The sequence below is a fragment of the Mucor velutinosus genome, assembly GCF_035048745.1.
Source record: "Mucor velutinosus strain NIH1002 chromosome Unknown tig00000041, whole genome shotgun sequence".
Lineage (NCBI taxonomy): Eukaryota > Fungi > Mucoromycota > Mucoromycetes > Mucorales > Mucoraceae > Mucor > Mucor velutinosus.
In genome coordinates, this window is record NW_027041905.1 from 4627981 (window position 1) to 4642497 (window position 14517).

A 14517-nucleotide genomic window follows, 5' to 3' on the forward strand; every position below is an offset into this window, starting at 1 on the left:
CGATAGCAACATTTTGATGTAATACATACCATAGTAAAAAGTCATCATCTTCAAGGTAAAAAAAAAAATGCGATTGTTTGATTTTCGATGAAAACCATGAGGGATACCTCATGCTTTTTGGTCCCCAAAAAGTTGAGCAAGGGTGGCAGGAAGTTAGTGCTAGATGAAAGCAATGGTTTGATACTATTCTGACGGCCTAAAACGGCCTTTAACACAAGAAATCACGGCTCAAATGCATCTAAAATACGCTGTGTTTTGCGCACAATCGAGTAATAAAGGGTAATGTGTGTATCAGATCGTTGAAGGCCACTTCCATCCAAAGTAAAATGGAGTCAAGCGAGCCATGTAATCATTGTCTGACATATCAATATGCTCGCCGTCTCCATCCGTCCATGGTAACCGGGATTTTGTTGAAATGAAATATATGACAACGAAATATACAAAGATACAGCCATTTAGCCAGGTCATCCTTGGCTGTAGCATCATTCAGCGTACCAGAACAAGCCCAGCCAACATAGACGCAAAGACTCATGTTTGACATGAGGCAAAACTACAGCGTGCATAGTCCCCAACACCTACATATGCGAGCTTAGGCTTTGATGTACTTATATCTGCATGGCAAGATAAGCTGCCTCCTTCGGATCCAAAGAGCTTATCAAAAGCAGCTAATACATCCAATCCGAATTATTGATTTCCATAGCAGTAAACTTATACCCTTTGCATCTCATATCGACATTTATAATTTCCTGGGCAAATACAAGATTTTATTGATATAAAATAAGCAATGTTTAATGTGTACTCATATCAGGCACACGCATTTAATGTGTATTGTATAGTTTTTCATTTTATTTATTGTAAAAAATAATGGTCTCTCTTGGTTGCTTTTACAAAAAGCTTACAGGTTGAACCACGAGAAGGTGGAGACCAATCTCAACCCAAAAAGTGAAAGTAGGCATGGGGGAAGGGAAACACATGACAACACAGAAGACTTATTACAGAAGACTTATTACAGAAGACTTACTACAGAAGACTTATTACAGAAGACTTACTACAGAAAACTTATTACAGAAGACTTACTACAGAAGACTTATTCCAGAAGACTTACTAGAGAAACCCTCACACCAAAGACACGAAACTCTCAAAAGACAAAGTACCAAAGACTTGAAAACCTCAGAGTGTGCCCTTAAAAATCCCCCATGCGAAAGAATACGACCAAATAAATATAAATATCTATATACTAGGACCAGAGAGAGCCAGAGAGAGCCAAAGAGAACCAGAGAGAGCCAAAGAGAACCAGAGAGAGCCAAAGAGAACCAGAGAGAGCCAAAGAGAACCAGAGAGAACCAGAGAGAACCAGAGAGAACCAAAGAGAACTAAAAGTATCCAAAGAGAACCAAAAGTATCCAAAGAAAGCCGTCAAGTAGAATAGAACCAGTCTTGAAATACCATAAGCCTTGTATTGTGAACCACCCTGATTCAGAACATGTTACCATCCGTTATGTGCAGACAAGACAAATATACTTACATGATCACCAGTCTTCTAGTAGCGTCTATTGTTTTTGAGAGAAAAAAAAAAGATGAAGAAAAAGATGAAGAAAGGACGTGAGATAAAGAGAGAAATCTTCTACCTTTTATACCTTGATTACAGTAGCAACAATTTAAGGAGACACGCAAAAAACACTTCAAACGCAATTCTGAACGCTACTGGCATCCAGAGACAATGCAACTAATACCATTGGAATCGCCTTCAACTGCCCTACAATATGATATGCATTATTACTACTGTATACACACAAGATATGATATAAACTCATATGGTTTATTTCGTTTATTGATTAAACACAGTCAGCTTGTTTACATTTACATCTTGTATTCGGTTGATAACGGAAAGTGAACAATTTGATTCGCTTTGGATTTGAAAAGTTCGAGCAAAATGTAAACAATAACGGGTTCTTTATCAGTATAGTTTTGCAGTGATTGCAGTATATAAATTACATGTATTCACTATTTTATATGTACAAGCAGAGCTGTCAAAGTTCTGGTGCTACTGTCACCAACAGGATATGCTCTTACTTCTTTGAAAAGAATGTAGGCAAGTTGCACGGAAAACAAACAAATAAAAAGTCATCGTTCAATTAGAGTGAGCATATTGGTAGTAGTGCAAGCAAACCCATTTGAAGCTATATTTTACATGTGTATTCAAGTAAAGGCAATCTTGATCCGCTGCTTTTGGGCCTGTAGAACACTTGGGTGACATGACGCCGCCTCAAAATACAGTATTTGCATGATTTTTTAAAAAGTGTGTATGTATAAACCAGTTGTCTGTCTTCGTTAGTGCTCAGTAGAAACCTCACATGTATTTCATAATTAGTATTGCCATCTATTTGCTAAAAATTCCTAGTAACAGGAGATGTGATGGCCCTTACACTTTAATAAAATGGACATTTGGCATTAGGTTCCCAAGCGTATATGGTATTATAGCATTGCCTTAGTGGCTGCTATAGTATAGCCTAGTAGTGGTATCTCAGTGTACAGTACATCAAACTTCAAGTGCCATTTGCAATTTTGAATAGCAAGAAAGTTTGCGTTTCATATTAGGCCATTTATTTGAATATGTAATAAACAATGATTAATCCGAGTGTCAGAAACAAAATGTGCTTCAGAATCAGGCAAAAGTAGAGAGAATAAGCTACTATAATACTTTTTCAAATTGCAATCCTCTTTATATTAGCTTCAAGATCGTAGATTACATTGATATCAGAAGCACTCAAAATCAATTGAATTCTCGCTTAACGTCTATTCCAGATTGGACAGATCTTGATCTAAAAACGACTAGATTCATCTATTTTGCAGAATTGGACTATATTAGATGCGATGATCATCTTATACTTTCTAATGCATTTCTGGAGTGCTTTTCAAGGCGCATCGAATGATGGTGCTTATGGCAGATGTTTATAATAAACGCATCGAGCAATATCAAAAAATATGAAATGAGGTTTCTAGCAAAAATGTCAAAAACTTACATATAAAAGATACACAAACGACGTTTCAAGGGTTGCTTTGGATCGATAGCAACATTTTGATGTAATACATACCATAGTAAAAAGTCATCATCTTCAAGGTAAAAAAAAAAATGCGATTGTTTGATTTTCGATGAAAACCATGAGGGATACCTCATGCTTTTTGGTCAATTTTTGGCCATATTTTTTTGGTCCCCAAAAAGTTGAGCAAGGGTGGCAGGAAGTTAGTGCTAGATGAAAGCAATGGTTTAATACTATTCCTGACAATCTAAAACGGCCTTGAACGAGAGAAAACACAGCTCTAAAGCACCCACATTTTGCTGTATAAGGGACACTAAGGACTAAAAGGGGGAAATATAAGTATGCCGCTTGCCCGTATATGAAGTGGCTACGTGTATATGGATGTAGAGGTATTTATACACTATATTTGTATAATCACTTTTGAGAGTAACCGAAAAATTAGATGGCCAGTATGTTGCAGCCTTTAAGGTGCTGTCTTTATTAACATGCAATCAATTTTAGGCTGGTAGAGGTGCTAAGGTTATCAAGTTATTTTCATGTAGACAAGTCTTTGCGTAAGTATGGGAGGAGGGGTATATGTGTTTCATAGTAGAGGGGTTTTCATTTGATATTATTCATTTGCTGATGGTCAATAAGCTGCAATTATATAATGATAAGGGTTGGGTGTTGGGGGATGTGAGATGGTATGAAATAGGTTTAGAGGTACAAAATGAGGAGCTCCTAAATTCAGTTGATGGTTTGCTACGACTTTTATTCATCTGAATCTGTGTCGCCTTCAGTATGCCGAGAGAAAAGGAAAGAATCGCATCCGCATCGATATTTTTTTCACTTTAATCCATCTAGGATCCCATCTCATCCAATACTCTTGCAAATGGTGCCTTGACTGATATGCAGGATTGATAATTTCAAATTGTTTCTCTGGTTTCTCCTTCTATCTATTCACTCTCTACTACCATTTTGGTTCATCTCTAACGCCCATATCTTTGATTTTTTTTAGCTAATTTTTTATTGATTTATTATGCAGCTCTCAAATGAATCATATGCAGGCCAAGATCTCTGCTTTTTGCGCAACTCATACATTTGTCTTGACATACAGTATCACAGAAAATTGCGCCCGCCGCTTGGTTATAGTCCTTCTACTATAGTCTATGGGGAGCAAGTAATAAAAACCTTCAAACTAATATTGTGCTCTTCTTGAGAGTGCTGGATGCTCTAAATACCTTATAGACCAGGTGTACAATTTGAAATGAACTGTAGTTTAACTCAAACACTTTGTTGTTGGGCATCTTATATCATCCATACATCGCTCCAATCGCTGCAAAGTGCCCATACAGATGCGAAATGCCAGATGTTGCCCTATTCAAAATTGTATAATTAACGTTAGTCATAAATTGTAGAACATGACATATTTTATGTGAATTGAATATTGCAAATCAGAATCAGATAGATAAAATGATGGTAGTATGAAAAATACAATTTTACTTTATTTCTCACTCGTTGTTGTTAGTGTAAGGACAGAGACTAACGAGCAGTTGGATAGCAATGGATCTCAAATGATGAATACCCACTGTTTTTGGGTACCTGTAAGCAATACAGTAAATGTCATTTTGTCTCTTTTGATAGTGAACTTTGGTTTCCAGCTGACACTCTCTGTTTTATATGCTTGATGGATGTATCACTCAAGTTGGTAGGTAGTGAAAATGCAGCCGGTAAAAGGCTTCCGGTGGCACCAAGGCCTTGTATGATCAGCGCCAGCTTGTCGTGGTTGTAAGTCGCTAGCAATGCTTGGTATGTCTTGTCAGTAATGCTGATGAGCTCCTTTTGGGCAATGATCTCATGAATACCACCGTCTTCTAGTGAGATTAAAGATTGGCGCTGGGTCGTGTTGTACTTGTCTAGCTGCGTCACTCGATGGATGATTTGTAATTGGGCATCTACAAATGCGTCTACAAAGCCCTCTACATAGGCCAATTCATCATTCTAAGGCAGTTGTATCAGCACATATGGCTAATTAATATACGGCATCTTACAGTGTAGAGATCATTGTGCATTTTGAGGTTCTCTATGGTTAAATTGTTTATTGGTTCCGAATGTATGTAAGCAGGGCAAGAATAGCATCTTGGTCTTGGTGTTGGATGAATGATTTGCATATAAAAATATTATAAAATAAAAAGGACAAGAGACGAGGTAAATGTGTACATGTATGTATCTATTTGTGTAAATTAGAGATTCAAGATGTGATCAAATCGAGGAGAGAAACATGGTATTTAGTAAATGACTTCCATGTCTGCTGTGCCCGCCCGATTAGCTTCTTCTTGCATGCGTTTCTTCTTTCGATCAGCTTCTAATCTTGCTAAATCAGCCTTTCTCGCCGAATATCTCGTCAATAGATATCCCAGGCTAGCGATGGTGAGACCTGCCAACAAGACACCAGCTAAACAAACAGCAATTAGCTCTGACATCCAGCTCTTTTATGACACACACACACACAACATAACACTTACTCATGCCCTTCCATATCGTCTCCCACCTGACAGCTTCAATTTCCGTGCGAATATCACCGAGTCTAATCGTAAACTTATTATTAATCTCCTGAATCTTCATGTCCATCGCTTTTTGATCTTCTCGTGTTTCATTCTTTCGATTGTTCATATCCATTTGAATTTCGTTCTTCATGTCTGCCACACCCTCACTCAATCGTTGCTCTAAACTGTCCACTTCTCTTGTAATCAGCGATAGATCTGTTTGGAGCATTTGCATGTCATTTCTTCGCATGACTTGTACTTCTGTTCTCAGTTCAGATAGGGCTGCTTTGAATAAATACGACTCCTAAATCAATACAAATCAGTCAGTCAAATTGGCCCCTTTTTTCCTTGCGCAATACATGAACATACATTTTCCAAATCAGACGTAAGTAATAATTGCTGTTTGACGGATGCAGTGCTATTCAATTTCATTGTGTCAGTCATGAGCCAGCCCTCAACGTACATGTAGCCTAGTACCACTCTCTTAGACGGAATTTCATGCCTTTCATAATCACCTCTGCTTGTCGTCTGGTGAATCCCTGGCTTTCCAAATGTGTCAATACCTCGTATGTGTCGAAATGATGGCTTCTCTTGAAACTATTGGGATCTTTGACAGACAGTGTGTCTTCTGCTACAGCATCCAACGTAGATGACATGGTGTTGCTGTTGCTATTATCATTGTTGGACACATTGTCTTGCACATCATGAATAGGCCTTGTGGGTTGAGGAGGTGGAAATGGTTTGGAAGCGTCATGGATACCGCTTCTTCTCGGTAGCTGTTTCAAATATGATGGTTTGAAAGGCTTGTGTCTAAACAGCCGTGAAATATAAATTGACATGCTGTTTTTTTTTTTTGAAAGAGAAAAAGGGTATAATAGAGTGTTGCAATCCAAGTGAAAAAAGGCTGTTTCTTTACAGGGACTTGAGGATTAAATAAACTCTTCGGACTATTATTCACGAGTCGGTGGTTACCACACTACGCTTCAATATTTGATCTATCGGGGATGGCACTCACAGAAAATCACTGATTTCTAATCTTGAAGCACACTTCTACTTACAAAACCCATCTTGATACACTATGAAACAAGGCGTATTTATTATTATTATATATATATATATATATATAGTACAAATTAGTTGGGACGATTGGTGCTCGTGCGTAGTTCATACAAGCTTTCATCTGATATCGAGCCATGATCAGACAAAGTACGGTGTAGATTTGCTTTGGTGGCACTCGTGTGTTGAATCTTGATAGATGATATTGAAGTAGCGTCATCTTCTTCGCTGCCATGATCATGAAAGAACGATGAATCATCTGTAGCGTTGTATTCTCCATCAGAAATCAGCATATCATCTGGTAATGCTTCTTCATCCAGATCCAGTTGAATAGGTCTGACTGTCTTGTGCTTGACAATGGTATCTACAACCCAGAATTGCACAATATTCATTACCAAAGGAAATCTAAGTATACACTGAGATGGTTAATCCTACCGGTTTCCTATTCAAAGCACTCGATACTTACACTAGCATGACAAACAGCACTTGAAGTCTATAGTTTCCCATGGTCCATCCCAACACCCACTCACCAACTGTCTCTAGCCATGGGCATAGCCCAAACAGAATGACAACCACCACCTTCATGGCCACCAGTGCCAAGACATACACGCCAAGTTGCTTGGCCCACACTTTGATTTGATTCACTAAAGGTGGTTCTCCATAGACACCACTCTGGAATCCCTTGAGTCTATAGAATCTTGCAAAGAACTTTACTGCTGATAACACGCCCCAGATGACCAGCACACCCAACGTTGTGTCCACCAAGATGTTCAAAAAATACCTATACAACCAAGCCGGGCAAACAGGAGATGAATGCATTGAAAAGAAGCATGAGAGTGGATAGGCTAATCGTTTTTACCATACACAAGGATTTGATTCTGGCTCTCCATCTAGACTCTTTCCAAACAAATGTGATGCCACCAAGTTGAGTGTATGAATGACACCGCCACCTATAATCTGCTTGCTGACATCAAACGACCTAAGATGCAATGTTGAATACCTCGAGCGCCCTCATATGCATATATACAGCTTACCATGTTTGCAATGGTCTTTGCGGTGACTCTCTTTGACGTTTGATGATGAGTGTTGAAAAGGCCAACGTTGCTAGCACAAGCTGAACAAATATTGCAAAAGAGTCTAGTAATTTACAACCAGATTCATCTGGATTTTGCTCATCATAGGAATTCATTTGTATGTAAAGAGAAGCGACAGAGAGAGAGAGAGAGAGAGAGAAGGAAAAATGGAAAATGTCGAGTTTATCATGACTCTCTTTTTTTATTATTATGAAAGTAGTACTCTACCAGTGGCATGCCAATAGCTGAGTATTCCCTAGGATTCTATTTTGTATGTGTGTTGGCATCAGATTCCAGTCTTGCAGTCGCTTTATGTCTTGCTGGTCCAGCGCTGGGATGAGGTTCAGTCTGAGCTGCTGTTCGTTCTCCAGGGATCTCCGTATTTCAACACCTGTGATATCGATCAATGTGGCTGGTATGAATTGCTGTGCAGAGCAAAACTGAAAGGCCAACACTCGTTTTTTGGTCGCTACATAGAGGTACCTGCCGTCTTTGGACCATTCAATGCCATTGATCTTGGCCAGGATACGTAGTCGTGAGTTGATCTCGCCTCGAAAGCTGACCATGGTGATTTCGTGCTGGACTTTGAGATGCTGTGTGTGAAATACGGCATGATTGGAATCTGCGTCTCCGCAGGAATCCACGAATTGATGTCCTCTGGAAGCATGTGTTTGGTGGTCAAAAGACAGCACATTAATATAGTCATTGTCTTCTGATGTTGTTGCTGCTGTTGTGCCTTTAGCAAAGTCGACAGTATGAAAGTAGCCATACCTGTTGGTAAAAACCAAAATAGTGTCCAGCTGAGGATGGAACGAGATAGCGTATGTGTAACCTGCTGCATCAATTGCGTACAGAATTTCTCTTGTTGCAACTCGCCAAATCAAAACCAGGTTGTGTGAATCTGAAGTGTGTGCAAAATACCGAGACGAAGGGCTCCAAGCCACGTATTGGGATGAATAGGGTGCTGTAGCCAGCAGAGCGGAGGGTATTACCATCTGGCATGGTGATCCAAAGGTAATGTCGCCAGTGGTCGCACAGTGATATACATCGATCAGAAATACCACACTGTCATCTCCCACACACACCAGTTTGCTTTCGTCCGGGCTCAGTTTGGCATCATTGATTGGCACACCGTTGAATGCTCTGAGATGGCTGTGCAGTTGAACCACCATGGGCGATGCGTGCTGTCTGAGCGTACGAATGTCTCGACATTGGCTGTGTGCCGGAAGCTGGTAAAACAAGAGGCCTGCCTCGTTCATACAGCCTATCAGCATGTGCTGGTAGCTGCCAGTAACTGGGCTCTTGAATCGAATGATCTGTATCGCATTGGTCATGAGCATCACATTGTCTCTTCCTTTGAACTTTGTGCCCCAGATCTTGACAGGGTTCTCTGGATTCATACAACAATACAGCTCGAATTCCCCTTCCACGCCACCAATGGCCATGTAACCATACTTGTGGGCCAGACATTGCGGATCAAAGCCAAGGTAGAGATAAGCGTCCTCGGGTAGACTGCCTGGATAATCGCTCCTTTTCAGGTATTTGGTGTACGGTTTAAATTTGGAAATCAAGCTTTCAGAAGAAAATGGGTGCGATGTTTGATCTGCGGATGCTTCCTGTTGCTGCATGTCGATCTGCTGTTGCTGCTGCTGCTGTTGGCTCGATTTTGATAGAGACACAGATTGATGTGTGTCCATGAATTTATCGCTGCTATGAGACGCAGTGCTGCTTGCTGGTAGATGCTGATTACTGCTCTCTATGAGTGTAGTGTGGTTTCGATCATGCATGGCATTAACTTTAGCCGATGTGCGCATAGTGGAAGGCGGTTTGCCACATTCGACAATTCTATCCCGATACACCGCATACAGAAATTCTGATAATCCGTAATTTGACTCGACAAGACATATTGCATTCGCAGATTGATCGTGGTTGGAGGAAGAACAAGAAAAAGGCAGCTGCTTGGGCCACCCCTTTTGTTTGTTCCAGAAGCTACTTTTGTCTCTGTTGTCTCGCTTTAGCTGTCTCTGCTTCTTCTTGATGAATCTCGTCAGTTGCATGTCATTCGATTCCCAAGTAAAGTCGTTGTAAGGATCGTCATCCCACATATCAAATCTCGGTGTACTTGTGTCTGATTCTGTGTCCGAGAGCTCAGAGGCAGCATCACCGTTATGATGTCTGTAATTGGCATAGCGAGGTCCAGGAAACTCATAGTCAAGCGAGTAGTCTGATTCGTTGTCTTCATCATCCTCGTCGCTGTTGTCATCGCTTTGCTGGAACGGATTGTCATTCTCGAAATCGATAATGGTGTCCCAAGTTTCGTCTTGATTGTGATTGTTGAATGCAGACATTTGAAAAAAAAAAAAAAAAAAAAAAAAAAAAAAAAAAAAAAAAAAAAAAAAGATAGAAATTGAGAGTTCAAGAAAAAGAAAGAAAGAGAGAAAAACAAAAGAAAAAAAGAGAGTTGTGTACATTTATATTTTAGAAGGAGAAAAAAAAATAAGAAGCAACATGTCGTCTTATTGTTTCCAACACATCCCATAAAAAGAATCAAAACCGAAGGTGTTTTTGATTTCATGTTGAGAAAACCATACCGAAATTCAGATGCTTTTCTTCCTCCCCCCCCCCCCCCTCAAAGAAGAAGAAGAGGAAGAAGAAGAGACAAGGCGTGCCCCTCTTTTCTTACATGTACAATATCACATATGTTGATGTCCTGCCGACTTGATCTTGCTTCTGCTTTTAATTAATGTGTTTCTATTTTTTTTTTTTTTTTGCAACCCCTTTATTACGATGATCAGTAAACATAATCCCTTAACCTTAATCCAAGGCTTGTTTAGGTAATTTGCTTCCAGTTTGCTGGTAATCTCTGCGCATTAGTCATAAAAAATGAACGTGTGTATATTGTACGAGCTGCGAATGGTGCCTGGACATGAGATCCAAGCCAAGCTTTTCTCATTAAATCACACTTAAAATGGTCAATTGCCCCGAGAGTTTTATCAGATTGGCATATTCAAGCTGATCCGCCACATTGACATGATTTGCTTGATCACAGTCTCAATCTTGTACTGCTTTTCCAACAGTTTTTTTTTTTCTAGAGGGAAAAAAAATCTGAAGCATATCATTGCTTCCATATCATCCTCATTATTAGAAAATGATTTCAGCTATTCAATGGATTCGCAAGGGCGCTGCTGCTCAACATCCTAAAAAGTACGACCTCAATGACGAGGAGTACTCGAGAATCAGTCAACTAGCTGCTGATCAATTGGAGGATGCCAAAAAAGATTTGAAGGAAGCCGAAGCCATGGCTGTTGAGTAAGTATAATGCCTGAAATCAACCATGTAAAATGCGTATTCACCTGGCATCTAGCTCCTCCAACAAGACTGAAAATGACCAAGCTGATGAAATGGCTCAATACAACCTGGATAACTACGATGCTGAAGTAGAGGCTTCTAGCAAGAGTAAGTTGAGTTGATCTGGACATGTTTCAAAACATGCTAATAAGCTATGGATATATAGAGGTTGGCATTTTCTCCAACATCAAGGATCTGGCTTATTATGAAAATGATGAGGAGGATCCCTATGTTACTTTGAAGCAAAATGTGGATGAAGAAGAAGAAAAGAAAGAGCTCGAAGTGTTACCCACTGACAACATGTTGTTGGCAGCCAAGACTGAAGACGACATTTCTCAGTTGGAAATCCATGTATACGAAGAAAACCAAGACAACATCTACGTTCACCACGACATTATGCTGCCCTCCTTCCCTCTTTGTCTCGAATGGTTAGATTACCACACTGCAGCCAACAAGGTAGCTGATCAGACAACCTCTGGCAACTATGTTGCTATTGGTACATTTGAACCTGACATCGAGATCTGGGATCTGGACACCATCGACATTATGTTCCCCGAGACTATTTTGGGCCACACTGACAAATCCAAAAAAAGATCAAAGAAGGTCAACAGCAACTACCACGTCGATGCTATTATGGATCTGGCTTGGAACAAGAATCACAGGAATTTCTTGTTATCATCATCTGCAGACGGCACTGTCAAATTATGGGATTTAACCACCTCCAAATGCGTTCAGTCCTACAGCCATCATACAGATAAGGTTCAATCTGTTGCATGGCACCCTACTGAGCCCACTGTCTTCCTCTCTGGTTCCTACGATAAGACGGTGTGTGTGCTGGATGCTAGATCTCCCAACGAAGTGACTCGTTGGAAGCTTACCAGTGATGTTGAATCTCTTCGTTGGGATCCCCACAACCCATCCAATTTCTATGTCGCTTTGGAGAACGGTATGATTCAATATTACGATGTGCGTCAAGCTCAAAATGGTGTGGGTGCCAAGGCTATCTTCACTCTTCAAGCACACGATGATGCCGTTAGTGCCCTCGATGTCAATCCCCTTGTGCCTGGTTGTATCGCCACTGGTAGTACCGACAAATCCATCAAGATCTGGAATACCACCGACAACAAGCCCAGTATGGTGACAAGCCGTAACTTTGAGCTTGGTAGAATCTTTTCCACACAATTCTGTCCTGATTCTCCTTTCCAACTCGCTATTGCTGGTTCCAATGGTAAAATGCACGTTTGGGATATGGCCTCTAACGCAGGTGTGCGTCAAGCTTTCCGTCATCAATCTCTTGCTAGTGTCGCTCCTTTAGAAGAAAAGAAGCCTATCACTACCATTGATGATGCTGAGGATGATGACGATATGGAGGATGATGAGCCATTGAATGCTCAAGATGAGGATGATATGGAAGAGGATAGCGAGTAGACATTGTACATTTAATAAAAAACAAGCATATTTTAGAAACTGTATTTTGGATACTCCTTGCTAATGGGCATTTAAGCAGTTGCTTCTGAGATGATGAGTAGTCATCTGATACCTGGTAGATCTCGGATGGATCAACTAAATTAGTTGATTCTTCATCCATCATGTATGCACATGTCGCTTTTACTATCTGCTTTTTTTCTCCCTTTCTGCTTTAATGAACATCGTTAGGGTCTGTAGATCAGCTCCACATCTCCCTTGATTTCTATTTAGCTTAGGTTGGCTGCTCTTCCTTCAAATACCTTACGGCCAAAGTACCTTCGACGCAATGGCTCTCTGTCTCTATCTGTTTATCTGTACAATGGCGTTTCTCGGTACATTGTTCTGCTCCTTTGCTGACAGTCTTGAATAAATATTCAAGGTTCAAGCTTCAGCCGGATAAACACTTTGAGAATAACCGAAAAATTAAATGGCCAGTGTGTTGCAGCCTTTAAAAATGGTGTTGTTATATATACAAGCAATTTTAGACACATAGAACTGCTAGAGATATCAAACTGTTTTTATAAAGACAAGTTTTTGCATAAACACGAGAGGGTGGAGGGGGTGGGGGAGCGTTTGATAGCAAAGGGGTATTCATTTAATATTCCTTATTTGTCGATGGTATGAGATAGGTTCAGAAGTGAATGATGAGGCGCTCCAAAGCTCAAATGACGATTTGATATGTCATTTACTCATCTAAATTTACCTCGTCTTCAGTGCTGGTATCCTGTTCAGTGTTAGTGCCGTCAAGTGTATCATTTTCACTATACAAAATCACTGGTAAGATGTACTCATCAATGCTGAATGCTTTGACACTTGACGTTTTCTTTTGCCGCCTTTGATATTGGCCATGGAGCTGGTAGGAACACAGCTGTATTCAGCTAGTAGAAGTATCTTGCATCAATAAAGAAAAGTTTGATAAGAGCTTTTAAAGATCACCAGTAAGAGACCAACCTTAGCATGGGCATTGAGTAGAGTGTTCTTCGTAGTAGCTTTTGGTGGAAGAGCATATATCAGACTCTTGAACCTTTTCAGGGATGGAATGCTACAAGTTTACCTTATTTTACGAACTCAACCCTACCAGGATATAAATTAGCCATCTCGTAGTATTACTCATCTCTCACTGCTTGGATGTATTATACAGTGTATAACACATTAGCCGATTTATCTCGCTACGCTTGATGACGACATCACCCTGCAGGCTCTCGTAAAAGACATTCCATATCAGAGATAACCAAAATCTGGCATATTATGTAGATTTTAAACAACCAATTAATAGCAAAAAAGGCTATATCAAAGTCAAGTGGGGGAAATATCCGTTCGCTAATGCTGTTCTTAAGATAGTGACATAAAGCTGGCCATGCGTAAATACAGGACTTATGTAAGGCTCAAGCGACCTTTTTGAGATAATATCATTGCAAAAGACACCTTTATAATAAAAGCTCCCAAGAAAAAGAAGGGGAAACCAAATTTGTTGCTTTAACACTCTTATGGTTTCACTTCTTTACTTTGCTACGGCAAAATCCCCATTAAGTTCACTTTCACTGTCACTAAGCATTGGATTAATTAACCGGATATCTTAAGAAAGTACCACAATATAATGCTAATCACTAAGTTGAAATAGCAAAGATTAATCAGTATCTGTCTTCAAAACATTTTGTTAAACATTACTAAACATTGTAGACCAAAACATTTCCTATCGAATGAGCCATGAATTAAAGCTCTAGCATGACTCTATCAGGAAATATTGACAATATTGTCCTGACCAAAAAAAAGATCACCTAATTTTTCCCTTGCTATCACAGGCAGATTTTGAAGAAAAATTGATGATTTTGCATGATACCCTTTTTTGGCCATATCTCAACAAATACTCATTGGATTTGCACAAACCAAAAACAATTCAATAGCTTTACGTTAAATCCACCATAATGTGAGGGTTTTAGGTACTATATGTAAGTTCCTTTCATAAATTTGTCCAAATGCTTATATTAGCTGCAAGCAGCAAGCACT

General features: G+C 39.8%; 5 protein-coding genes across 5 annotated transcripts; 1 reads left to right on the forward strand and 4 right to left on the reverse strand.

Annotated features, from left to right (window-relative positions):
- Positions 1 to 4643: 4643 nt before the first annotated feature.
- Positions 4644 to 5092, reverse strand: ATC70_001705 (uncharacterized protein; the record flags this gene model as incomplete). The annotated part of the gene is made up of 2 exons (XM_064821098.1): positions 4644 to 5021; positions 5072 to 5092. 2 exons carry the CDS (start codon positions 5090 to 5092, stop codon positions 4644 to 4646), a joined length of 399 nt encoding a protein of 132 aa, XP_064685018.1.
- Positions 5093 to 5308: 216 nt separating this feature from the next.
- ATC70_001706 (uncharacterized protein) lies at positions 5309 to 6405 on the reverse strand (the record flags this gene model as incomplete). Its single annotated transcript, XM_064821099.1, has 4 exons — positions 5309 to 5475; positions 5546 to 5870; positions 5936 to 5984; positions 6044 to 6405. 4 exons carry the CDS (start codon positions 6403 to 6405, stop codon positions 5309 to 5311), a joined length of 903 nt encoding a protein of 300 aa, XP_064685019.1.
- A 294-nt stretch (positions 6406 to 6699) lies between these two features.
- On the reverse strand, positions 6700 to 7811 carry ATC70_001707 (uncharacterized protein; the record flags this gene model as incomplete). Its single annotated transcript, XM_064821100.1, has 4 exons — positions 6700 to 7027; positions 7089 to 7403; positions 7482 to 7601; positions 7657 to 7811. 4 exons carry the CDS (start codon positions 7809 to 7811, stop codon positions 6700 to 6702), a joined length of 918 nt encoding a protein of 305 aa, XP_064685020.1.
- A 108-nt stretch (positions 7812 to 7919) lies between these two features.
- On the reverse strand, positions 7920 to 10043 carry ATC70_001708 (uncharacterized protein; the record flags this gene model as incomplete). Its single annotated transcript, XM_064821101.1, has 1 exon — positions 7920 to 10043. One exon carries the CDS (start codon positions 10041 to 10043, stop codon positions 7920 to 7922), a length of 2124 nt encoding a protein of 707 aa, XP_064685021.1.
- An 800-nt stretch (positions 10044 to 10843) lies between these two features.
- ATC70_001709 (uncharacterized protein) lies at positions 10844 to 12471 on the forward strand (the record flags this gene model as incomplete). The annotated part of the gene is made up of 3 exons (XM_064821102.1): positions 10844 to 11004; positions 11060 to 11151; positions 11210 to 12471. 3 exons carry the CDS (start codon positions 10844 to 10846, stop codon positions 12469 to 12471), a joined length of 1515 nt encoding a protein of 504 aa, XP_064685022.1.
- Positions 12472 to 14517: the final 2046 nt, after the last annotated feature.